This window comes from Rissa tridactyla, chromosome 5, assembly GCF_028500815.1.
Source record: "Rissa tridactyla isolate bRisTri1 chromosome 5, bRisTri1.patW.cur.20221130, whole genome shotgun sequence".
In the NCBI taxonomy this organism is placed as follows: Eukaryota; Metazoa; Chordata; class Aves; order Charadriiformes; family Laridae; genus Rissa; species Rissa tridactyla.
Window position 1 is genome coordinate 45,945,462 of NC_071470.1, and position 25,402 is coordinate 45,970,863.

General features: G+C 39.7%; 2 protein-coding genes across 5 annotated transcripts in view; one reads left to right on the top strand and one right to left on the bottom strand.

Annotated features, from left to right (window-relative positions):
* The first annotated feature begins 12 nt into the window (after positions 1–12).
* C5H4orf46 (chromosome 5 C4orf46 homolog) lies at positions 13–1,364 on the top strand. Of its 4 annotated transcripts, XM_054201733.1 has the most exons (4): positions 13–374; positions 479–606; positions 775–832; positions 975–1,364. In XM_054201733.1, the coding sequence occupies exons 1-3, from the start codon at positions 219–221 to the stop codon at positions 782–784; spliced, it is 294 nt and encodes a 97-aa protein (XP_054057708.1). In that variant the 5' UTR covers positions 13–218; the 3' UTR covers positions 785–832; positions 975–1,364. The 4 variants fall into 4 exon arrangements, 3 of the variants coding, with proteins under 3 accessions (XP_054057708.1, XP_054057707.1, XP_054057706.1); XR_008466484.1 differs by having other exon boundaries at positions 479–687; positions 775–1,364; XM_054201732.1 differs by having other exon boundaries at positions 775–1,364.
* Positions 1,365–3,207: 1,843 nt separating this feature from the next.
* Positions 3,208–25,402, bottom strand: part of RXFP1 (relaxin family peptide receptor 1) — a 52,164-nt gene continuing 29,969 nt past the window's right edge. The window contains exons 3-18 of the mRNA XM_054201726.1: positions 24,089–24,193; positions 23,243–23,348; positions 21,255–21,326; positions 19,035–19,106; positions 17,780–17,851; positions 16,879–16,950; positions 15,310–15,384; positions 14,948–15,019; positions 13,941–14,012; positions 13,119–13,190; positions 11,789–11,860; positions 9,311–9,382; positions 8,853–9,082; positions 7,158–7,568; positions 6,442–6,660; positions 3,208–3,848 (exon numbers count right to left, since the gene is read on the bottom strand). Coding sequence (XP_054057701.1) covers positions 3,547–3,848; positions 6,442–6,660; positions 7,158–7,568; positions 8,853–9,082; positions 9,311–9,382; positions 11,789–11,860; positions 13,119–13,190; positions 13,941–14,012; positions 14,948–15,019; positions 15,310–15,384; positions 16,879–16,950; positions 17,780–17,851; positions 19,035–19,106; positions 21,255–21,326; positions 23,243–23,348; positions 24,089–24,193 — 2,096 coding nt within the window. The 3' untranslated portion in view covers positions 3,208–3,546. The remainder of the gene's footprint in view (positions 3,849–6,441; positions 6,661–7,157; positions 7,569–8,852; positions 9,083–9,310; positions 9,383–11,788; positions 11,861–13,118; positions 13,191–13,940; positions 14,013–14,947; positions 15,020–15,309; positions 15,385–16,878; positions 16,951–17,779; positions 17,852–19,034; positions 19,107–21,254; positions 21,327–23,242; positions 23,349–24,088; positions 24,194–25,402) is intronic.

Genomic DNA, 25,402 nt, shown 5'->3' on the forward strand with positions numbered 1-25,402 from the left:
GGCGCGAACCGATTCGCCCGTATAATATTTGAAGGGGCAAGGCCCGAAGGAAGAGGGGCGGCAAGCTGAGCTCCTGGCGGGGCGGGGCGGGACGGCGGCGGAAGAAAACTACCGCTCCCGGCGTGCAGCGCGGCGGCCCCGGCCCGCTCCTGACCGGTGGACGCCGGGGGCGGGCCTCGGGGCGGGGCGGCGGGCGGTGCCGGCGAGCGGAGCGGGAGATGGCTGAGGCGGGGCCGCCACCGCTCGCCGCTGCCGCGCCCGGGGGATCGCCCGGCATTGAGCCCCGAAGGACCCGCGAGGGGTCGCGGCCACCGGAGCTGCCGGTCGGCGACACGCGGGAGCTGCTGGAGGAGGTGGAGATGCAGATCGGCGACGTGAGTGCGGGAGGGAGGGAGGGAGGGAGGGAGGGAGGGAGGCTGGGGGGGACGACGGGCCGGGCGGGCACCGGCGACCTCCAACATTTCTGCCGTTCCTCCAGGCGGCCTCCTCGCTGGCGAAGATCCTGGAGGCGACGTCGGCCGTGTCGGCCCAGGTGGAGGAGCTGGCCACCAAGTGCTCGGAGAACGCCCGGTTCCTCAGAACATGGCGGGACCTGCTGAGGGAGGGGTACGAGTCCCTGAAGCCCAGCGGCTGAGCCGGGTCGCGCCGAGCTGCCCGCTGCTGACCGGCTGGGATGCGGGGGTTCGGGTTTGTTGTGTTTGTGTGGTTTTCTTTTTTTCTTTAAAACGACCTTTTTTTAGGGTGTTCACGTGGGTTTTTGTTTTCCCTCGGCAGCTCCCCGTGAGCCCGGAGTTCTTTCAGAAATACTTGATGACTCGTATGGATGTTGTATGTAAGTCCCTGAGTAAAATAACTTTGTTTAGGGAATGAATTGTGACTTTTAGACTCTTCCACTGCAGCTCAAGCAGTCTCAGATAAGAAATACCCTCCTTTTTTTTTTTTTTTTTTTTTTGGCTGATGTGGTGGATGCAAAGTTAGTACGTGTGGTATGCCCAGAACTCACTACTGGTGGTGAAGTGGTGTCCTGCCAGGAGGTATTGTCAGCCCTCCTTTTTAAGAGCTGTCACCAGCGAAAACCCTGCCAGCTCCAGAGAAACTTGCTGAGCTAACTCCAATTTTTCTCTATGCATGCTTTTTCTTCGTGTGCGTAGAGAAGAAATGCACACGATATTGCATTTCTATGGGATAATACAGCAAGCTGTGGCTTATTTACAAGCTTTAGATAAGCCCCATATCCCAAACCTTACTATTTTTAGCAACATTGCAATATATTTCTATAAAGCTGCAATTTTTTTTGCAAGATATTTGATTACTGCAAACAATTTTGTACTATCTTTTGTTGCAATAAAGTGCCTTATGATGGACTGTGTATCTCTGCATGGTAGAAGTTTAACAGCATTGTTTACTGATAGGGTGGATTATTTTGAACTATATGTAAAGGCTTCCATCAGTTAGAAAAGAATCTGTGAAATGTATTCTCCCGTCCCTTGGGAGGCACATTGGAGCTTTTTCACTATTTGATCCTATTTTATATCTTTGCCTTAAGCAATTACTAGTTGCTTAGTCAAGAGCTTACTGTTAACATAGTCTTTTGGTCTGAAAGATTGCTAATGTGTAATAAATAGCTGTACTGAAACTCCTGTACCTTTACCAGAGCAATGTGAACAAAGTAATGCTGACACGCAATGGGAGGCTGCAGGAGAACATGGCTGATTCATTAGTCAGACTTATTTTTACTGGTAGAAGGGCTTTTTTAAAAGACAAACAGTAGTTTTATTATCAAAACAATAAAGTTGTTACAAAAAAAAATCTGACTTAATGAATATTCTTGTGTTACTCATAGCAACAAAGTTGACATTGAGTATATCCATAATTGACTTAAGTGAAAAACAGAAGCAACGGTAAGGACTGGCATCCCTGCATTTCTCCTTAAAAGCAGTTACAGTCAATTGAGAAGACTTGGCCCCTCTGAGTACACAAGTTCTATTAAATTGTGTTTTAATTAATTACCGCAGTTAAAGGCAATCCACGTGGCAGGATTTCACTTGGCTGTTTTTAACCCCACAACCCCAAATGTTCCTAAGCAATTTGGAAAAGTAGTTGTTTTGTTCAGCAGATGACCTTTATTTCAATAAAACATACAGTAGTGGAAACAAGTTGCTTAACACTTCAATTTCAAGATAACCCAAAGTTCTGTAAACAGTTGAAGTGTGGGTCACACTAATTCTACTTCTTACGCTGTTAAGAAGTTAAGTGCAAACATTGGAAGTATCTTTTAACTTCATTTTAAAAAGCTTCAAACCACCAATGCATAAGAAGCACTTCTTTTCCCTTTGTGGGCTCCTAGGCTATTGGTTTGTGAGCACAGTACTCAAAGAACTAGGGAAGTTGTAGTAATTCGTAGTGGAAAAGATTTTCTTCAGTAAGTATATGTGAAGGAAATCCCTCTAGAGATTGTTTCAGATGAGATAATTTATTTTATAACCCTTGTAGTGCCAGGAAGTAAAATAATGCCCTAAAAAGTACTGAATGGCTGTGCTCCTTCAAATATTTTAACTGTAGCGCATCCAGTCAGATGCACAAGGTGATTAAAATGTAGATGTCATGACACCTATTAAGTCTTCTGTTTGGTCAAGTCCCATTATTCCATGTACACATCTTAAGACTGAAATTTGCTGAAGTTTGCAACCTATGGGGAGCTACTTATGGTAGCCCAGTTAGAAACAGCAAGGGAAAGAGCAGCATCAAGATGTTGGGATACTCAGTCCGCTCTTTCCAGGGATGGATGCTCTTCTGAAGAAAGAAACTTCCACCAGCTACAGCTGGGGGACACTCAGTTCAGGGAAAAAACCTTTTTTTTTTTTCTTCGCCACAGTTATGGTTCTGTCTGAATTAGAATAATCATTACAATTTCCGAATTGCCTTTACAGGAGTAAAATAGTTGGTAAACCTTTAAAAGGATAACATTTTCACTTGTTTGGCTTTGACAAATATAATAAACCAGTCTAATTATGAAATCGAAATATTTTTCTTAGGCCTGTTACTCCCTGAAGATTTTAAGAGCTGATGCAGCCTAAATAGAGCCAGTCAGAAATTTTAAGGAGGAAAAAAAAATCTTAATGAGGAAACTAATGAACTCTTAAATTCAGCTGTTGAAATAGGGATTTTTTAAAAAAAGTTTAATGAAAATAACTTTTTTTCCCCAAAGATAGATGATTTTGTAAAATTCTGAGATATTTTAAATGACAAATCATTTTTTTCCCACACTCCCGGCTTCTGGGAGTTAAAAAATAAACAACTGACTTCTCATTCTGATCTAGGATGAGTTGCCAAAATGTCAGGTACCGTTGTGAGCTGGTAAAATTACTGTTGTGTCAGTTCTACCTGCAAACAGACACACTGCTCCCTCATCTTCCTGCTTTGGTTCACGTCAGCCCAGGTGCCATACGTACCTCCCTCATTTTTCCTCATTGCTGTAAAGCAGTAAGCCCACAGATGTGAAGCTAACAGTGCAGATGTCACCGTGAAGATTCAAAATGTATTTATTTACGTGTATGAATTTAGTCGTGTTGACTGTGTAGTCACCGAAGCGTCAGAGGAGTCTGTACAAAGCACAGGCTTCGTTAGCTTTGGGGTGATTTCATGCATGGGCCACATCTCTACCCAAATGAACGACGGACCGTACGTTTTCTGACTGCCTTTACCTCTTTTGGATCTTCTTTGTCTGTAATTATACCAAACCTGATGAATCATCTCTTTGAAAGGTCGCGTAGTCAGAGTGTAGAGAAGAGGATTCAAAGCACTATTTATTGGCAGTATAAAAATCACCACCCAAGAAGTTATGGTACCTTAGGGAGGGGAAAAAGAAAGGAAGCTGTAACATCCATTCCAGTGTTTGCTACCTCTTAATTAATACAAGCACTTGATGCCTACGCAGCCCAGCTCCCTGGTGAGAGGGGCGGTCACGCGCTCCTAGGCTGAGTTCATGCCACAACAGGTACTTTTCATTTTCTTCTCACTGTTATGCTTGCACTGCCCTCTTACCCCTCACTGTTTCCAGGACTCCCTTTTACTCTTCCAGTAGTTCCATTTATCCCTCTAACTTTGCAGTACCATAGCAACGCCATTTGTCCTGGCACACTTATTCTGCCTGAGCCCCATTTTCTTGCCCCAAAACTTTTTGTCCCTGCCTGGCTCCCTGTCTCTTCCTGTGATGTCTGTTCCCCATCCTCTTCCCATGACTAGTGACATCCAATGCTAATGGTGTCCCTGATGTCCTGTCCTCCTGCAAAGGAATATCCTCCAGTCCCTGTATCCACTCAGAGGCTGTTTTTCTCCTCTCCGCCAGGACTTCTCCATTCTTCCCCCCTCAAAGGGCATTGTAGACACCCTCCTTATTTCCTTCTTCCCCTGTTGGAAGAGTCTCTGTGTTCACACCTTCTTCCTTTCTGAAGGTTTCCTGCTCCCCTGCCTGTACCGGAGTCTGCGCATTTTTCCAGCACGCCCTTCTCATCCTTACTCTTTGGGAGATAAGTCTGCTTGTTATCCGAGGCAGAGAAGGGACAGGATTAAAGTGCTGAAAGATGTTAGTGGGTGCCCTCCGTTGCATTGTTTGCTTTATAAAACAATTATAGAACTGTTCCAAGCTCCACAAAAAGCTCAATTTGCTCTCCCTTCTCCCCCGCCCCCCTTCTCCGGCTTTATGACTTTGTTGCAATATCAATGCATTCCTGTTGGTACCTGTAACATTGTCTACAGTTTGGGAAACAAGTAGATGCTTAGTTCAAAATCTGTCACAGTGTATCCCCCCCAAAAAAAGAAATTCTATCAAATGGGGTTCAAAACTGTAGGCAGCTCTCTGTGATGACATAGACGGTGAAACCAAGTGCACCCTCAGCAAGTTTGCCGATGACACCAAGCTGAGTGGTGGTGTCGACACACCTGAGGGATGGGATGCCACATCCAGAAAGACCTGGACAAATTTGAGACGTTGGCCCATGTGAACCTCATGAGGTTCAACAAGGCCAAGTGCAGGGTTCTGCACCTGAGCCGGGGCAACCCCAGTATCAGTACAGGCTGGGGGATGAAGGGATTGAGAGCAGTCGTGAGGAGAAGGACTTGGGGGCACTGGTGGATGTGAAGCTCAACATGAGCTGACAATGTGCAGTCGCAGCCCAGAAAGCCAACTGTATCCTGGGCTGCATCAAAAAAAGCGTGGCCAGCATGTCAAGGAAGGTGATTCTGCCCCTCTACTCCGCTCTGGTGAGATGCCACCTGGAGTACTGCATCCAGCTCTGGAGCCCTCAGCACGGGAAAGACACGGACCCGTTGGAGTGAGTCCAGAGGAGGGTCATAAAAATGATCAGAAGGATGGAACCGTTCTCCTATGAGGACAGGCTGAGAGAGTTGGGGTTGTTCAGCCTGCAGAAGAGAAGGCTCTGGGGAGACCTTATAGCAGCCTTTCAGTACGTAATGGGGGCCTACAGGAAAGATGGGGACAAATTTTTTAGCAGCGCTTGTTGCAATAGGACAGGGGGTATTGGTTTTAAACTAAAAGAGGGAAGATTTAGACTAGTTATAAGGAAGACATTTTTAACACTGAGGGTGGTTAGACATTGGCACAGGTTGCCCAGAGAGGTGGTAGATGTCCCATCCCTGGAAACATTCCAGGTCAGGTTGGACGGGGCTCTGAGCAACATGATCTAGCTAAAGATGTCCCTGGTCATTGAGGGGGGGTTGAACTAGATGAGTTTTAAAGGTCCCTTCCAACCCAAACTATTCTATGATCCTATGATTCTATAACGTCTTTAATTTTATGAAATAAGTATTTACTGTTTGATCCAGTTTATCTAATGCAGAACATTAATTTGCTGAATAAAAAATAAGGTGCAATTTTTAGTCCTTTAGGTTAGGCTGGTTTCCCATGCTGATATATTCAGAGCATAAAGAAGGTAAGCACAGCTTTATCTAACTTCATGTATTGAGCTACAAGAATCAGTTTGTAAAAGAAAGTTATTTCAGGGTAATAATTGTATTATTAAATCAAGATAAGAAACACTGTATTGTTCTGAGCCATATTTAGGCAACAGAACCAGCAAAAGCCAAGATGAGACAAACCAATGCAATTCAGCCTTGGTTTTCAAATACATTTTGTATGTTTTATAGATATCCTGTGGAGACAGACTTGAACTATTTGAATTTTAGTTTTTTCTTTTGGCTCACACAAAGGCGACCATGCTTTGACGATTATAGCAATATAGCTCAATGCAGTAGTAAAAATTTATAGTTCATTATGTTGTGTGTACATATATATATAGATATATAACATAAAGCTCATTATAGTAATATAGTTCAATATATTAAATTATTTTTCTTCTAAAGCAGAAACAACACTCTTCATACAGACACAGTTGAAACAGCTTCACAAAAGAAAGGACGTACCTGGTATTTCTACTTGGAGTAGAGAAAGGAGTTTCAAAATAAAAATGGGTATCCAACATAGTGCATCAGTGAACACAATGAAGAAAAACCGTTTAGCAAGGATCATCTCTTTTTTAATATGATTCCGAATTTCAGTAGCCGTAATAGCTGTTTGGCGAACACTGTAGAACATACTCCCATAGGAAAACACAATGATGATAAAGGCTGCCAAGTTTACACCTGTTTAAGAGGTTAAAATGAGTTATAATTTAAGAACATAATGTCATTTTCATGTCACCTATTTGCAGGCTGGATAGTAAAGAAAAATGTTTCATCTAAACTGCTAGTCCCATAGAATTAAGTGGCCAGAAGAGCTGAGTGTGTATTCACTTGAACAATGAATTTTTGCCTCTACTCAGGTATTGATTTCATTCATCGTCACCTGATAAATGGCTGCCATTTGATCCAAACTACATAGTTCTCTGCTGGTCTTATCATTGCTCTACTTCCCTGACAAAGTCTATTCATTCAGGAACTTAATGGTCATTAATTTCTTTCTACTTTCTCAGCCCTTCATGCATCTAATATAGTGAAATATTTGGTCTGGAAAAAGTCTGTGAGCGCTTACTGGAGCATCTAAATATGAGGTGTGAACATCACAGCAAAGCTATCTTATTTGTGTGAACATTAAGATCATTTGCAGCTCTAATCATATGTAAAGAAGAAATGCAACTTACCCAAAAAAATTACAACAGAATAAATCTGACTTCCTGAACTTTCTGATTGTTCTGAGTGAAGAGGAAAACAGACGCCGTTGGTGCCATAGTAGTTCCTGAAAAATTCCTTATTGCTCAGTGGGATAAAAGCAACAGCAAACCCAATTATCCAGATAAGAACCAAAATGGAAATTGTCCTGCGTTTTCTGGGCTTCAAACACCTAAAAGGATAAACTATGCAGATGTATTTTTCCAAAGTCAGGTAAGTCAACAGTAAGACTGACACCTCTGTAGACAGAATAGCCAGCGATCCCACCAATTGACAATGAATACTGTCCATCCACAACTGAGCGTGCTTGTTGTATTCTCCGCGATATTTAAGATCAAAAGCTCCAATCACAAATAAATATATTCCCATCAGACAGTCAGCACCTGTGGGCACAGTGCTTAACATCATTATTTACACATCTGAATTTCCCATTCTCTGTGTATATGTATGTTGGAAAACAGACATACATACGCATATATTTATATTATACACGTACATATTTAAAAGTCATCTAATATATAGATATCAAATCAGTATTATAGTTGGAATGCTATTGTGAATTTGCGAATTACAATAAAGGCAGCATAATTCAGTTTCATTCCTCTTTTTTTTTTTTTTTTAATTAGTTTTCAGTTGGACTGATAGCCTGTGTTTCGTACTTGTTTCCAACCTGATTTTTTGAAGTTCAGATAAAATTGGTTCGTAAACAGAAAAATATATGGCTTCATTTATAGAAATACTCTTGCAACCCTTTTTTTATTAGGTCTTACTCCTTTTGATATTGACATTTAGCTTAAGGTAATTTGTTTTGAGTAGGGCATCTCTGCTGGTTTCAAAGTTTACTTTTGGTTTGTCCACCTTATGCTAATTCCAAACCAATGTGCATAGTCTTCTAAGACTATTCAGGGCAGAGGAGGTGGCAACGCAGAACCGAAGGTTTCTCAGGTGTTTTGGCTAGAAGTTTTGTGTGGTGTTCAGACCGTTCCCACGGTTAAACAACAAAGTTTCAAAATCACTGACATGCTGTGTTTAGAAACATTGCACTTATTTTATATGCTTTTGACAATTGCTTTTCAAAATGCAACTAATGGCGTTTGTAAAATGCTGGTAGACTCTCCTCTACTGAGATTGTGGTGACTGTACTGCCAAATAGTTAATCCATAGACTTGTCTTTAGGACTAAAATAAAAAAAAAGAGACACCCTAATTCTTGATATTGGGGATCTAAGGGTGATTGATTTTCTATGTTTGCATAAGTAACCTTTTGCTCATGAGAAAAACACAAATAACTATCTTTAACACAATGTTTACACAAGCAAATTGCTATTTACTCAAAACTGCATAGTAAAACTTAAGTTTATGGGCCTTTGAAAAGTTTTATTTCTCCTTGCTAAAGAAAGCATGAATTTGACACAACACCCACAGCACTAAAATCGAACATGAAACCTTTGGAATTTGTCAACTGCCTGTTGGCACAGAACAAAAGCAGCGTCCTGATGCAGAAGACCTCCAAATGCGTAAGGTACACAACATTTTGTATTGTCATTTGAAACCACATGAAAGTTCAGCTAATCCAGTGCTGGAAATATGTCACTATATTGTAGCAACAAATACCATATACACTATGAGCAGACTAAACCAATATTCTTTTACGCATGGAGTACTCACAGCAGAGAGACATTATTGAGATGGCGTGAAGCTTATTCTCAGATCTGATGTAAGGCCTCATGCAGATAACAAAAATATTTCCAAAGCAGGTGATGGCGGATACAACCCAGACAAACACTCTCTGTATGATGCTAGCTAAAAGATTCTCAAGGGATGAAATCCCATCAGTATTGGGCTTGCAGCTGCGCACATGAGGGGCATATCCACAGTACTGGAATTTCTTAAAATATCTGGTCGTGAAAAAGAAAAACAGATAAGAGATGGTTCTGGTTTGGTTACCAGGTTATCAAAACTCTCTAGTAACTACTCAGAAAACATATTCTGAATGAAGAAAAATTAATTAAAAACTGTCAAAATTTCACAACTGCACACATGGTGCTTTTCATATATTTTTGTTTTCAATTACCCAGTATTCTGTAAATTGTAAAATTCAGACCAAAGAAAGCAAACCTACTTACATGTGGGAAAGGTTTCTCAGGGGCCTGAACATTCTCCTCTGGATGTTTGCAATCTCAATGCCCTCCAAGCTGCTGTAAACAATGTACTCTCAGTAAAAGGCCATAGAAACTCAGTAGTAAAAGAACAAACTTTATGAGCATTTAATTGTGCTTCTATGGATATAGGAAACTAGAGATAAACTTTAACTGCATCTAATCTATCATCCCCTTGAAACTTGTACAGAAAGCCTGTGTAAAAGTTAAAGTGGAATAAAATAAATTGTAGTTAATTCTAATAAACTCGCTGTTCTTCCAAAATCACAAAGGTGGCTCTTTTAGTGCTCTCAGCAGTGCAATCTCTGATTATTGTGTTGCCCTTCCAAAGTATTGTTCTACTGATGTTCTTTCATCATCTCTGAGAAAATAATAACTTGTTCCAATAGTAATATTTTACACGTCTCTTCTGCCTTTTATCCCAGGGAGTGCTTTACTAGACAATCAAACAACTGCAGGAATTCAGTCTTCATTGTGTCAAGAGCAGTAGGAAGCTGGGACATAGAACATGGCATGTGAGGGAAAACGCTGGCTTGTGACACATAGATGGGATTTCTTTCTTTCTTTCTTTTTTTTTTTTTTTCTTAATATACTGAAAATGGCACTATTATTCCCCCTGCAGTGCTAGATCAATAAAGTGTAACTGTGTAAGTTGTTCTTTTAGGACTTCAGTTTCTGTATTCTTCCAGTCCACCTGATCCACTGGTTAGGTGTGCAACCGGTCAGAGGTCTTTGGTTCTCCTTGTGGGGACCCTTATTTGAAGTCACTGTTCAATGCCTGGAATGCAATATCCATGTGAGTTCTGAGCACATTTAGGCAAAAGTGGAGAAAAGTACCAGTCTTACTGGTTAGTTGCTGTGGTCTGGCGGGCATTTTTGCTAGGAGACAGGAAAAAAGCCCCCAGTATGGCCCAGTGTTAGTTTTATTTAAGCACCGCAAAGAATCTTAGGCTGGGCTTTCCCCAGCTATTCTTACTATTTCAAACTAGCAAAGAAGCAACTGATGTTCTGCAAACTGCTTCGTATAGATCTATCTCAAGATTTAACAACTTTCTTAACCTAAAAACATGGAAGGTCCCAGTCACTGAATTGCACGAGTTCTTTGGTGTTAAATAATGGATAAAGTATATGCTGTACCCCAACTGTTAGGGAGGTAACTAACTATTCTTTTCTGTGCTCAATTGTTTATTTTCATGAAAGTTGTACAGATTTAGTATTTTCAGGCCATTAGCCGTTTACCAAATTTAGTTGAATTTGGCCATCGGATTCCAGCTCACCATGAGGAAGCTGGACTGGTCAACGGAGGCGTATGCACTGCTGGTTGGGTCAAATCAAAAACTCCTATTATGCTCCTATCCAAGGAAACATCTCATTTTCTATTTCCACAACCATTTTTAGTAGCGCCTGTTATGATAGGACAAGGGATAATGGTTTTAAACTAAAAGAGGGAAGATTTAGGTTAGATATAAGGAAGAAATTTTTTACAGTCAGGGTGGTGAGGCACTGGAACAGGTTGCCCAGAGAAGCTGTGGATCCCCCATCCCTGGAAGCGTTCAAGGCCAGGCTGGATGAGGCTTTGAGCAACCTGGTCTAGTGGGAGATGTCCCTGCTTATTGCAGGGGGGTTGGATTAGGTGATCTTTAAGGTCCCTTCCAACCCAAAGTATCCTAATGATTCTATGATTTTGAAATGATGACTGACGAGAGCCAATGCTGTGCTCTACCATGCTGGTTGTTGCCAATGTGCCGTGGTCTGTGAAGATGTACTTAAATCTACCACAGGATAATTTCAGATTTGCAAGGCTGTCACTGCACTATCACAGTTTTAGGAAGAGCTCTGCTGGCAGAATTCAAGTTGGAGCTGCTGTGTTAGCGCAGCCACAAAAGTTCCTGCTAAACTCTTCGGAAAGATTTGTAAAGGTCCCACCTCCTTCTGGCATGGCAGCTGAATTGTACTTGGTTTATAGTGCTCTTTTCATGGTGTTAGCAGTAGATTCTGTAAGAAGGGACATTTGTCCCCAAACTTGTACATATACCAAATTCCTTTATAATTCCCGTCTTTACATACCCTAATGGTACCCGCTCCTGGCATTAATAGCCTCATCTGGACCTTGCTTAACCCTTAGGCCGTGTGAACAAATTACATAAGGTCAAATGAGGGCTAATCTTGTTCTATAATAGAAGAAAAGACAACGTCCTTCTCTAAGCTGAATTTATGATCTCTTTTTGTTGGAAAATAATCCATTACGAAACTGGTATTTACAGGAAGGAAAATTTGAGTATTGCTAGTAAATATTTTCCAGGCTCAAATTGTTTAGGATCATTACCATAACTACGGACTATTTCAAGGGCAATTTCTTATAAAACATATTCTGGATCATGTCCTGCTGAAGGAGATGTGCATAATCACAAAGAAAACAGCAAAATTTAAAAACTCGGTACTTACAGGGATTTGAGTCTAATTAGAAAATCAAACTGGTCTATTTGTATTTTCTTGATTGGATTGTAAGAAAGGTTCCTGTAAACACAACATAGACATAAGTAACTTTGTACATCTTCCTTACAGTTTGTTCTAAAAATAAAGTCAAACTACATAACCCATTTGTTTTTCCATCCCTGTAGGAAGGACTTGTACAATTGGCAGTTCCAACTGCAAATGGTAACATTCATTTAGTGTTATCCAGCTTGGTAAGCCAGTGGGAAGAGTAGTCAGATGCTTCACAGGCACACTATTACACACATACACACACACACACACACACACACACATGCACAACGGCCTCCCCCAACCTTATGCTTAAAGGTTTTGTCTATAGAAATATTTAGGTATTGAACTTCCTGGACTTGTCTTTCAAGTAAAAGAAGCTAGCTGAACTGCACGCACTTTGAAATAAATCACAATTGATTTTGCTGTTGGCTAAACTCAATTTTTTCATAATCATTCATGTGAGTTCAGGAACAGACAGAGGCAGTGGAATGTGAAAATAGACATCATCATTAGATGCTTTTGCTCGGTGCAAGAGTGATTCTTGGTACATCCCCTTTTTCTTCTCCCTGTAACTTTTCCTTATGTTTTTATTTTAATATTGTAACTAAAATGCGCAAACTCAATAAATGTAGCTGTACACACTTGGTTGTCCCAGTGTATTGTGATGGATCTGGAGGATGCTGGAAAAGCTCAAAAATATGTTATTCCACATACTACCCCTTCTCCTCTGGGGAGGTCTTCAATTTTGCGACTAGTGCCTCTTTCAGATTATGTGAGAAATATTGGGACTTCCCAGCAGTAGCATTTGACAATTTGCCCATATATGCATCATGGGAAAAAGAGATAATATCTTTCTGGTTTTATAATAACTTATGCTTTTTTGGAACTCTTTCACAGGAAAAAAACAGTTTCAAACAAGGCATCTGCGTGATGCTCGTACACAGGTTTATTATCTATTTTTAGAGCAAATTCTGATATCACACTAAACATTCCCACCGAAATATTAATTTCTCATTATATAGCTAGCATAGCTAATTTTGTATATACCAACAAAATCTAAAAAAGGGTAGAATTTGAATTTGGTATCTTTTGGGACATGACAATACACATCTACAAAACTACTCTGGGCAAAATGGTGTATAGAATTACTCTTGAGATAAGTATTTTTTAGGCAGTGCTTAAATGACGCATACATACACATGCTTTTATTTCCCAGCATTCATGACTGAAAGCATCATATCAAATGAGTAATATACAGTTATACATCATAATAATCAAGAATCCTTACAGTTGTGAAAGCTCCTTTAGATCCTTAAATATATATGGAGGAAGTGATTCAATCTTGTTGCTAGCCAAATCTCTGCAGAAAGAGCCACAGGTAGGATACAGTAAGTTCTTACTAGGCTCAGTAATTTTACCGAACCATTTTGCAATTTCAAGACACACAGTTTTATCCTGTTTGCCAAATATTATTTATAATATAGGGTATCAGAAACTTTGACTGTGAAAGAATGCTGTTAAAGCAGGGTGAGAAGCTAGATCCACCGGATTTCTCTTTGTCTAGTTACTTCAGATATGCCTTTAGATACATAATTTATTATTGTTGTGTTTACATCAAAAAGAAAATAAAATACCTTTAATTTGAGTTGTAGGAGCTTGAAAATAAATTAAATTTACTGTTTCATGATGGGAATTTTCTCACATGGGCTAGCCAGCACTACATCTTTCCCTCCGTTTTTGTCTCTATCTATCTGCGTACTTTCACTAAACACACATTTTAATAGCTGTGGACAGGGGAGTAAAGGTCTCAGTCTGACTGAAACTGGCAAATGAGTCTAAAAGACACTGTGGTGATCTAAGATTAATTAGTCTGATTCTATTCAGGAAACATAAGGATCTTGTGAGCAAAACCCTCAGTATTATTGATGCTCACAGAAAATGTGTTTTACCAACTCCTTCTGCCCTGTTAAATACACAGAAAAAAACCCTGAGGACGAGTGCTATCTGCAGAGCATGTTATATGAAACAGAATTTATGATAAATGATGTTTGTAATATAAATTGTAAAACTGTGTGACTTGTTATACAAGTAAGAGAAGAAATCAACTCACAATTCATCTAGCATCTGGAGAGAAGAAAAGCTGTTTTCATTTAGAGAGCTGATTTTATTTCGTCTCATCACCCTGAAAGAATAAAACAAACTTATGTTGCTGCTTCTCGACGTCTATTTGGTTTTAGAGAAAGATTTTATAAACTTTTAAAATTCTCTCTTCTCTGCATCTTCAAATATTTGCTTAATTCAGTTAACAAGCTAATCAGATGTAGAAGCTTACCATTTTACCATTTGATAAATAACTTTTATTGCCTATGCACATACGTGTTTGTGTGTGGGTATGTATATATCCACACACCCATAGGAGGCGGATATAAATTGGCTGAGGGCAGGCGGAAGATAAATCGGGCTGGAAGGCTTGTGACCTAACCACACCTTGGACACAGGCATGTGGCCGCTCAACTTTTCCTTCACCCCTATGTCATCTGCCACTGAGCTTGCTCCTTAAATGAACAACCTGGGTTTTAAAGCAAAGAGAAAGATGAGAATATGGGTACTGAACAATAGCTAAAAATTGAAAGTGACAGGTACTGTGGAGCCTACTAATCTGGCAAAAGGTTGAAGGGATTTTCTGAACATGATTACAACATCATTGCTGTAATCAGTCAAACTACGGGGAAAATTCTAAAGTTGACGACCCAGCCAAACAAACTAATTAAAATGAAGAAACGAGCTACATATTTTTATGTTTTCTGCTTTTTATTATGAGAACTTTTTGCCTCTTTTTCCAAGTAAAAAGTTAGAACAAAAAAGTCTAAATCTTAATATCAGTCAGAATCACTCCAGTGAAGTTCAGTTGCATATATCAGCACTGAACTTTGCTATAAATGTAAACAGTGGTTATTTTTTATGGCACTCATTTAAAACTGAACATTTTTAATTTAATCTCCTGAGATCTAAATAACCGTGATACTGAGGAAACTTTAATATTAGCTATAACAAATCACTTGACTGTTCAGCAGCAGCATATGTGATTCTGGCAGGCTAGCGTATCCTATTACTTACAGTACAGTTAGAGTGTTGCAGGAGATGAAAGTGACATTTCTTACATGATGGATATGGTTGCCTTCCAGGTCTCTGGGATATAAAAACAAAACATCAATCACTGAATATAAATTCAGGCAGTTATTCGAAGGTAATTAAGGAAAAATACTATCAGAAATTCATGACTGCACAACAGAGAGTGGGAACCAGACAAGTAATATTTCTGCACACCTAATTGATGCCTTCAGGTCATCAACCCTGCAGTGACCCAGCAGGAAGTTACCCACTCTGTAAGATCCAGCACCCCATTAGAAAAAGTGGGGTGGAAGCACCATACAAAGACAACAAAATAATATTTTTCTAGTGAAATTAGGTAGACTTACAGCCAGTTTAGTCTCGGCATGTATTGGCACAGAGGTTTATCAGGCAAACGAGCAAGAGAATTGTTCATCATCTCTCTGAAAAATAGAATAGTGTAGCTATTTACATTGGCCAAAAATTACATTCTAGAAAAAAAAACCCTCCATGTCTTATATTTGTACTTTTGAAAAAAAGGCAGTGAAAGCTTGATTCATTTCTCATAGTCTTGAAGGTAGTATTATTTTCTTAAACTTCCACATACTTTCCCTGTGGCATTCTGTGGAGCAGTATTTTATCCTTAACTAGTTAATTACCAGGTAAAGGAAAGATGTTCACTTCACTGTTTCTTAAATAAAACATAGCAAGTCAATACAAATGTTTTGACTATTGTGTCATAACTTCCGTCATGTAACTTCTATTCATGACAGAAGAAGGGGGAGATGGAGGGAGGTTTCCCTCCGAGCTGCAAAGGTAGGGGGTCCCTCGTCGTTGGGGCTGGAGAGGGCAGCGACAGATTACAGATGGGCTCTCAGGCAGTGAGGCTGGGCTGCTGCCGAGGGAAGGAGCTTTGGGACCCCCACCCCCTGCACCGCCACTCTGGAGGACAACTCGCCCCCATTACTGCAGTAAAAAGACACTGACTTTTTATTATTTTTCCCACCCATCTCCCTATACTTTTTCAAACACTGCATGTCCGCTGTTGCCAAATCCTCCTACTCCAGCACATCACAGCTGGGGGTAAGAAGAAGCTGCTGTGTACTGATGGCACTCCATGGTGAGCAAGCACAGCCATTATAAAAAGGTTTTTATATATATCTGCCCTTTCTGTTCTGTTCCATTAAGTAACTGTTGTGGTTTGGGCTGGGTTAGCCACTAAACAAATAACAGAAGGGGAAGGGAGAGAGAATAAGGGAGAGAGACTTACAGGCTGGAAAATATCCCTAAAAGAGTTCTAATGAAATACTAATGACAAAAAGAAAACATAATAATATTAATAAGAAAATAACGAAATATATGTAAATATATAGAAAACCAATATCAAGGCACCAGGATGATGGTCACGTCACTGGCAAGCAATGGGACTCTGCAGCAGGCAGGAACCGGATTCAGGAACACACCAATGAGAATCAAAGACGGAAGAACGGACAGAGTCCTCCTCAGACCCTGGCCACTGAAGAAGAGAGGGTGACCCCTTGATTCCTCAGCTTTATACTGAGCATGGGACAGATGGGATGGAATACCCCGTTGGTCAGTTTTGGGTCACCTGTCCTGTCTGCTGCTCCCTGCAGGTGGGACCCCTCTACGCTTGTCTGCTTCTGACTCTCCAACTGGGCACACAACAAAGCTGGCTTGGGTTTTATAGCAATAAGTATAAGCAGGAGCCTCTCTGCATACCGTTCCTTGGTATTAACTATAAACATCAGACATTATCTGCTAGAAACGGATACTGTCTGAAAAACATATCATTAATTTCAGAGAGTGCAGTCAGTTAGAAGAAACTTAACTGAAAAGTAAAATTACTGAAAAGAAAATTGGTTTTGTTCTACCTCAAACAAGGACAATGACACTTTTTGTTCTTATTGCATACTTACAGGAGAATAAGAGACTTGAGTCCGTAAAATGTTAATGGAGAGATCCGATTTATCCTGTTATTTTCAATTATCCTATGAATAATAGCAAAGCATGTCTCAGATTGATAATTGTCTGCAGTCTTAAATTGAACAGATGTTGAAAAAATAACATAATTGAAGTGGTTTTCTTCAAATGCCCATTCAAACTAAAAAAATTAATGCACTACTCCATAGTAGGTCAGGGTATTAATCAAATTAACTTTCTTTCAGAAGAATTTTATTTAAAAAATAAATATTTTAGCTTTGTGAAAGTAATTGTTTTCAGTTTAGAAAAAAAGTATTTTCTTGCCAGTTTTAAAATTTCTTTGATCAAGAATTTGAATGAATTCCCTGCAAAAACAAAGCAGCACCACATAATGGTGTTCCACAGCAATCCATCAGTTCAAAACACACAGAAAAATGCTAGACATATTATTACTTGCTTATTTTTAATAACTTTACTGAGTCAAAACAGTATTCCAACTTCATCTGTCTGAAGAGCAGTAATAAATATTTCAGATTATGACAGTCATTTTGTCTGGGACATTTCAAGCACTGTGTATTCCCTCCCCCCCAAATCTTCCTACTGTTTTATAGTATCTGAGTTATTTAATTTATTAATTTGTAACAGGCAATTACTAATAAACATTATTTAGTATTGTAAAAGTCACCAGTCATTGGAGCCATAAAGGCTGCAAGAACTAATCTCTGCCCTCACCAAAGTCAATCAGATTTTTACCTTGCACAGTGTAACATGAGTTCCTTGTTTATTATCTAGTATAAAATACCGCTATGCACAAAATTGAAAGCAATCCAAATATTTCTTTGTCTTGCTTTGATTAATCCTTGAGAAAGTAAACACACAAATAAGAAAACAACATACAGCCATTCAAGTCTGTGTAGATCTTCAAAGACACCAGGCTTCAAACTGGTTATCTTGTTGTTGCTCAGGTATCTGAAACAAGACCAGGCAAAGATAAAGTAATGGAACAATTAATTAGCATCAGATGCATGAAAATGAGTTTTAAGATTTTACCTTGATAATTTATCAGAATACTGCTAAAAATTTTCATAATTATCATTTTTGGTTAGGGTAATTTTTCATGCTTTTCTTTGAAAGATAAACCATTAAGTAAGCCACAAAGCCCCTTGTATGCGATTCCAGCCTCTCTCTCCCCAAGAAAGCCAATTTTTTGTGACAGAAGGAAATGCGTGGGCTTGTGTCTTCCACAGAAATGTCAGAGCAGGGCAGGACTCTGTAGTGAGGACTTATGGAACAATTATGGTGAACATTTTGTGTTATCTGTAAGAAAACACAACAGGCTGCATATTTTCGCTGTGTTGTATTTTAGGCCCTTCCCGGTTTCCTTCTGTGGAGCGATTCATTCCATGAATGTTCCCAGGATCCTGTTCAGTCTCTGCTAAGGGCATTAGGCAAACGTAGATACCAGAATCATAGAAAAAGAAAGCCTGAGAAATGAAGTGAGGGGCTGTACTGTAAATGGGCTGGGAAGGTAACAACAGCAGCTGTAATAACAGATAATCAACCACGCTCATGTGACGGAAAAAGAAGAGGTACAACATTGTAAAAAAATTTCCTTTTAAAAACATTGCAGAAACAAAAAGCTGAACCAAACAGCACAATTTATGTACTGTGTCTTTCACTGAGTGTTTTCCTTAGATGTTAGAAACATCTTTCAAAAAGCTGCTGCAAAATAAAAAAAAGATTGTTATTTTCATTACCCATACTGGTTACCTTCGTTTGCTTCTGTAAATCAAAATATAACATTAAAGAGTTTTCATTCATCACAAGCTATGGCTTTGGTTTTATTCCTTTTCCATTCTTTCTGACTTTATGCAGGTAACTACCATACTGTCTCCTTCTTCCATTCTGCACATTTGGGGAATGGGAGTGAAGCGTGGAGCCCACTTGTATTTTCAAAGTATTGTCCTGTCAGATAAACTTGCACAGATAACTTTAAATCTATGTTTGCTTTCTCAATCCAATCATTGAGTTCAAGATTTAGACCATTTTTGCAGCTTCCTAACACTGAACCAAATCAGAGCAAGACGTTCATAGTGACTCTCAGAGCAATTCTCGTTCTTCTTTACTTCAGTATTCAAAAAGCAATACTTACAGTTTTGTCAAGTTGTATAAACCTTTGAAAGCATGTTCAGATACAGCTCTGATTTTATTATTCTGAAGGTACCTAAGAAGATACAACAACTATTAATTCTCTAAGCATGCAAAGTCAAAGCTAGTGTAAATAACCAATTAAAATCTATCAACGAAACTGGATGCGTTTGTGTGCTGTCAAACTTGTTACATCTTAAATTTGACAATATCACAGAATCACAGAATGGTTTGTGTTGGAAGGGACACTGAAGATCATTTAGTTCCAAGCCCCTGCCACGGGCAGGGACACCTCCCACTAGATCAGGTTGCTCAAAGCCCCATCCAGCCTGGCCTTGAACACTTCCAGGGATGGGGCATCCACAACTTCCCCGGGCAACCTGTTCCAGTCTCACCACCCTCACAGTAAAGAATTCCTTCCTGATAGCCAATCTAAATCTACCCTCTTTCAGTTTGAGGCCGTTACCAAGTGTCCTATCATTACAATCCCTGATAAAGAGTCCCTCCTCATCTCTCCTGTAGGCCCCCTTTAAGTACTGACGGCTGCTATAAGGTCTCCTCAGAGCCTTCCCTTCTCCAGGCTGAACAACCCCAATTCTCTCATCCCGTCTTTGTAGGAGGGGTGCTCCAGCCCTCTCATCATCTTCGTGGTCCTCCGCTGGACCCTTTCCAACAGGTCCATGTCCTTCTTGTGTTGAGGACTCCAGAGCTGGACGCAGTACTCCAGGTGGGGTCTCACCAGAGCATTTCACAACTATGTTGCAAAGACTGTAAATGTGTTTTAAAAGAAATATCCCCCCACAGCCACATCACAAAATTTAGTCTGAGACACTTGGTTTGCCTGAGATGAACAATGAAGTGGTTGTACACGATCTCCTGTTTTAGGTCCTAACCTTGCAGTTCTCACCTGTGTGACCTTATCTTTATGTTTAGCCAGAATCCTGCTACAAGCAAAAGGTTGCATGGCAAATGCCAAATTAACATGTGGTTTTGAATTTTCTTTTTATGGTATCAGATAATTTTCAAATTGTGAATTTTTAAGGAGGTATAATAAAAACATAAAATGAATGTTGCTAATTTTCTGTAAACTAAAGAATACTATTTTTTTCTTTCTATTTTTCTTTATCTAATTTGATTAAATAAGTTTTAAAATGCTATCAATTGCAAATATTAAATCCTTCTAAAATAATTTTAAAGCATTATAGCGCTATCTCTGAGAAGTATTTGCATACAAATCCTTTAAACTAAAGTACAGTCAATAAAACATCCAAGTGCATTTCCGTTAAAAAGCAGTAAGAAATATGACATTGGTTTTGACAAAATGGATTTGTGCCAAACATTGTTCAAAAGCTTTCTGAAAATGTGCAGTTACCGATCAGAAATGTGTGGAATTAATATTAAGTACTAACACTCAATAATGACTATATATATTAATGATTACTTCTCTTAATGAAAAGGTTTCTTTCCGTGGTTTAAGAATGGCAATTAACTTTGTGAACACGAGAGGGTGCTGCAGCACAGCGCAGTTGCCATAAAAGTTTCTGGGAACAAAAGTGCCTTGACGAGGTGATTTAAGAGCGCTGCTCTAGACTTTCGTATTTAATTCTTAATTTCACTAATTCTGTATAAAGCAAATTTGTTTAAGGCTATGATTTTTGAACAACATATATGCTAGACATCATCAAACATAGCGCAGTATTGCGCTGCTGTAACAATTTGACAATTGCTGTAACAATTTGTAACAACTTGACTAGCATTATCTAATTGGTACCAGATATAATTAGGAGTAAAACCAAGCGCCATGTAAGTGACCCCCCCCCCCCCCCCATGAAAATGGGAAGTTTAATTTTTCAAACTTTCATTTTGTGGAGTAAATGGATTAAGTTACTTGAATTTCTTTTGCATGTTCACTGTTCATTATAAATGTAACTTCCTTCAGACATAATGAAAGTCTAGCATTTTTCTGATATAAAATGAACAATATTAAAAAAATAAATATGCATAAATTATGATTTTGCAAAAATAGAAATGTCAAATCAAACTATTTGAGCCAAACAAGCTACACAATTAGATGAGGTACTGAAGGGTAAGACAAAACAGAATTTTGAGTACAAACTGCAGGTTGTCATTTAGATGTTAAGCTCTGTGTGTGTGTGTATGTGAAAGGGAGAGGATGAGTATTTAAGGCATGAAATAGATATTTTAAGTTGAAATACTCCCTTACAGATTTTTAAGGTCTTGGTATTTCTTGAAAATGTTGGCAGAAAGTTTCCTTAGTAGATTCCTCTGAAGAGACCTGTAGGAATGAACGCACACAGTAAAAATACTCTCCCAGCTTCCTGCAGTACTGCCACTTCTGTTATTCAATAAGGGCAGTTTTCACACTGCTAAATAATAAAAACAACATGAAACTGTCTGAATATGCTACCTCTGTTTGTCTCAATATTTGTATCTATTTAAACAGTAAGCGAAATACTTCCTCATCAAAAAATATTCTTCCATGTCCCCAGGGGAACTGAAAAATAGTAGAATCATAGAATCACAGAATGGTTAGAATTGGAAGGGACTTTAAAGATCATCTAGTTCCAACCCGCCTGCCATGGGCAGGGGCACCTCCCACTAGACCGGGCTGCTCAAAGCCCCATCCAGCCTGGCCTTGAACACTTCCAGGGATGGGACATCCACAACTTCCCTGGGCAACCTGTTCCAGTGTCTCATCACCCTCACAGTAAAGAATTTCTTCCTGATATGCAATCTAAATCTACCCTCTTTCAGTTTGAGGCCATTAACCCGTGTTCTATCACCCCACTCCCTGATAAAGAGTCCCTCCCCATCTTTCCTGTAGGCCCCCTTTAGGTACTGGAAGGCTGCTATAAGGTCTCCCCGGAGCCTTCTCTTCTCCAGGCTGAACAACACCAACTCTCTCAGCCTGTCTTCATAGGAGAGAGGTGCTCCAGCCCTCTCATCATCTTCGTGGCCCTCCTCTGGACTTGCTCCAACAGGTCCTTGTCTTTCTTGTGCTAAGGATCCCAAAGCTGGACACAGTACTCCAGGTGGGGTCTCACCAGAGCAAAGTAGACAGGCAGAATCACCTCCCTCAACTTGCTGGCCACTCCTTTTCTGATGCAGGCCAGGATACAGTTGTCCTTCTGGGCTACAAGCACACATCGCTGGCTCGATTTGAGTATAAACTAAACCATAGATTTATTTCAAACCTCAAATGCGTACAGAGCTTATCTCCTGGTGCATGTGTCCCCATGTCCCCATCTCCATTGGGCACTGACTTGAGTTTCCTTTCCAGAACAAAAATAGTTCAGGTTGGATTAGAAGAGAGCCTAGCCCAAAAGCCAGCTGAACAGACTCACTGCTTTTTCTAAAGCTAGAACCGAGGCATTATTTTTGAAGTCTTTGTTGACCCTGAGGTAACAGCCAGTTTAAATATATATTTGACATTCCACATCAATCTTTGTTATGAAGTACTGCGGTATTTGAACCCACACAAGGAGAACTCTCCAACAAGGAGAACTTCAGCCACACGTGAGTGCAAACTGCAGCTGAACAGAGAGGTCCATACCCTTGTTCTACAGGGAAGATCCTCAGGTAAGAACGTGTGATGCTGCCCTCTGCTCACCACACAGAAAATGGCCCCTCAAACAGTAACTAAGATCAATATCAACCATTCCCTAATCTCTTCCAAAAATCTGTTTTATGCATACCTATCTGTATGATGATCCAGCCAGATTAAATCCTTTTAAATAACAGCATATTCAGAGACATCAGATGAGAACTAAAAAGATTTTCTCAGGCAGGTAGTTCCACTGAGTTCAAGGTTGTTGACTTTATTGGCAGGAATATAGACTAGGAATATTGGCAGGATCATAGAATAATAAAAAGGTCCTAAGCATTGTGTCTTAAAAGGAAACATTTCTTCTGAAGATTTCTTCAGATTTCCTGAAACTGTTGCTAGCTCAAGTCACTGTTACAAACATGAAATAATCACTTCACAGAGTTTTTTAGTTCCTTTTGTCTCCTTTTATTTAGGGGAAATCTGTGCTTAACACATTAAAGGACTTGTCAAGAGAGAGACATGATGCTCTCACAAGCACCAGCTGAGCCAACTGGTCATAATTATAAGGCGGTAATTGTGAAAAGGTTGTAGGATTGATAGTCAAACCTGAACAGAGCAAGAGATAACTCTTCTGCTCTACTTACATTATGGTTATGTTTGAAGACACTGACGGGACGGCACGCAGCTTGGCAGCGTCGCAGAAGATCTCCAGCCTTTGGCAGGTACACTCTGCTGGCACAGCACCAGCCACTGCGTGAGAACAAGAACGTGGTTGTGGCAAAAGGTGGGATGGGGAGAAAAGAAATAGCGTGTAAAAGAACAGCGAGCACCAAGGCTGACATAGCAGGCTGTGTTAAACAGAAATAAAGGCACGGGTTTTTACATAATTGACTCAGAAGAATTGATTCGGGAAGACCCTGACAATAAATATAGATTTTTTTGTGTCCCTCTTTTAGATCATTCAGTCCTCTTATATTTACTAGAATAAGCACAGTTCTGTCCAGGTGAAAAAGGGATCAAATTGAGTCAGGAAGTCTTTGCTCCCTTTCCCCTGTCTCTGCGCTTTAAATTAGTGCTCACGGTAGACACCAGAGTCAGAAAATCTGTACAAAGGGACAAACGCCCGCAGAAGTGGAGGGGGCTTGCAAGAATCATTTGATATATGAAGAAGTGAATTTGGACAAATGTTGCCTTAATTTCACTCCAGAAGATATGTATTACATGGTCTTTCCAGCTGTATTAATATATTCAGATAAACGTTTATATTGCACTCCTAATTGACGTATGTTTGATGCTTCTCTTACAGAAAATTAATCACTCTTAATGGAACAGAAATTAGTTTCAATGCATATGTTCATCTGAGATGTTAATTCTGTTTTACTATAAATGAAACTGCACTATATTTCTCTTTCAGTTAAGGATATTTGCTAAGTATTTCTTTCTTGGAATCATCAGTAATAATCACGCAAATAATATCAGTAATTACTCACAGCACTCAGGTGTCTTTGTCTGAAATGCATACAGAGATTTCAGTTTATTGAATTTGTCCTTTGAATAATGTTTATCAAATTGCAGAGACCATCCGTTGTTGTCTTCTAATAAAAAAACACAAATAGAAGACAGATTAGAATAGAAATAGAAGGTAGAAATAGAATCATAGAATGGTTTAGGTTGAAAGGAACCTTAAAGATCATCTAGTGCCAACCCCCCTGCCATGGGCAGGGACACCTCCCACTAGACCAGGCTGCTCAAAGTCCATCCAACCTGGCCTTGAACACTTCCAGGGATGGGGCATCCACAGCTTCCCTGGGCAACCTGTTCCAGTGTCTCACCACCCTCACAGTAAAGAATTTCTTCCTGATATCCAATCTAAATCTACCCTCACTAAATTTAGTTGCATCAAGTTTTATCTAAATAACATGGTTTTTCCAGAACATTTTGTAGACTATTAGATGATTTCATCTTTATACAGCTGCCTAATCACATGTATGTATAGAGATGATGATCTGCATAGTAGGAACAGCTTATTACACCTTCAACAGCAATATTTTCTGTGACAGTTGCACCAAAAAAGTATAATCTTTCACCTCAGAACTTTTTTGTTTACACGGGAGTGTGAAAGCAAGAGGCAAACATTTTCCTACCTCCTTAAAAGTGCGGCTTTGTCCAGGAAAGCTCAAATGATTGCTACGACTCCGAGTACTTCTTTCAGAGGGCTGTCTCACACTATCACAGCCTCTAATTTCTTTCCTGAAAATCTAGATGAAGGCCAAATGAACACTGCTTTTCAAGAGAGTGGGTGACGTGGTGTATGTTTAAGCTAAGCTTAATATGCATCATCTTAAACAAAGCATTATTCCATATTACCAGTTTGGTCACTGTATAGATGTACTGGTACAGATGGTTTATGGCCATAAAGGTGAAAATTGAAGAGCAGGTCTTTCAGTTCCTTTCCACAAATGAAGATTTCTAGATATAGTGGTGCTGGAAATAACTACAGACCTGTTCCTTGGAAGTCTGTCGTGTATCTGACATCTGTAAATTAACTGATAGGTAACCACTTCCAAAATAGGGCAGGAATACACACCACCAAAAAAAAACCCCACCAACCAAACAAGCAGAAAAACCCCAACCATAAACCAACAACAAAAAAGAAAAACAAAGAAAAAAGAAAAACAAAAAAAAAGGAAAAAAAAGAGCTTGCCTCTAAAAGCCGTGATTGATTTTACTTTCATTAATTTGAGTCTGACCTCTCTTCAGCTTTGACAACACTCACATCCTTTTAGTTTAAAGCGTCTCGTAAT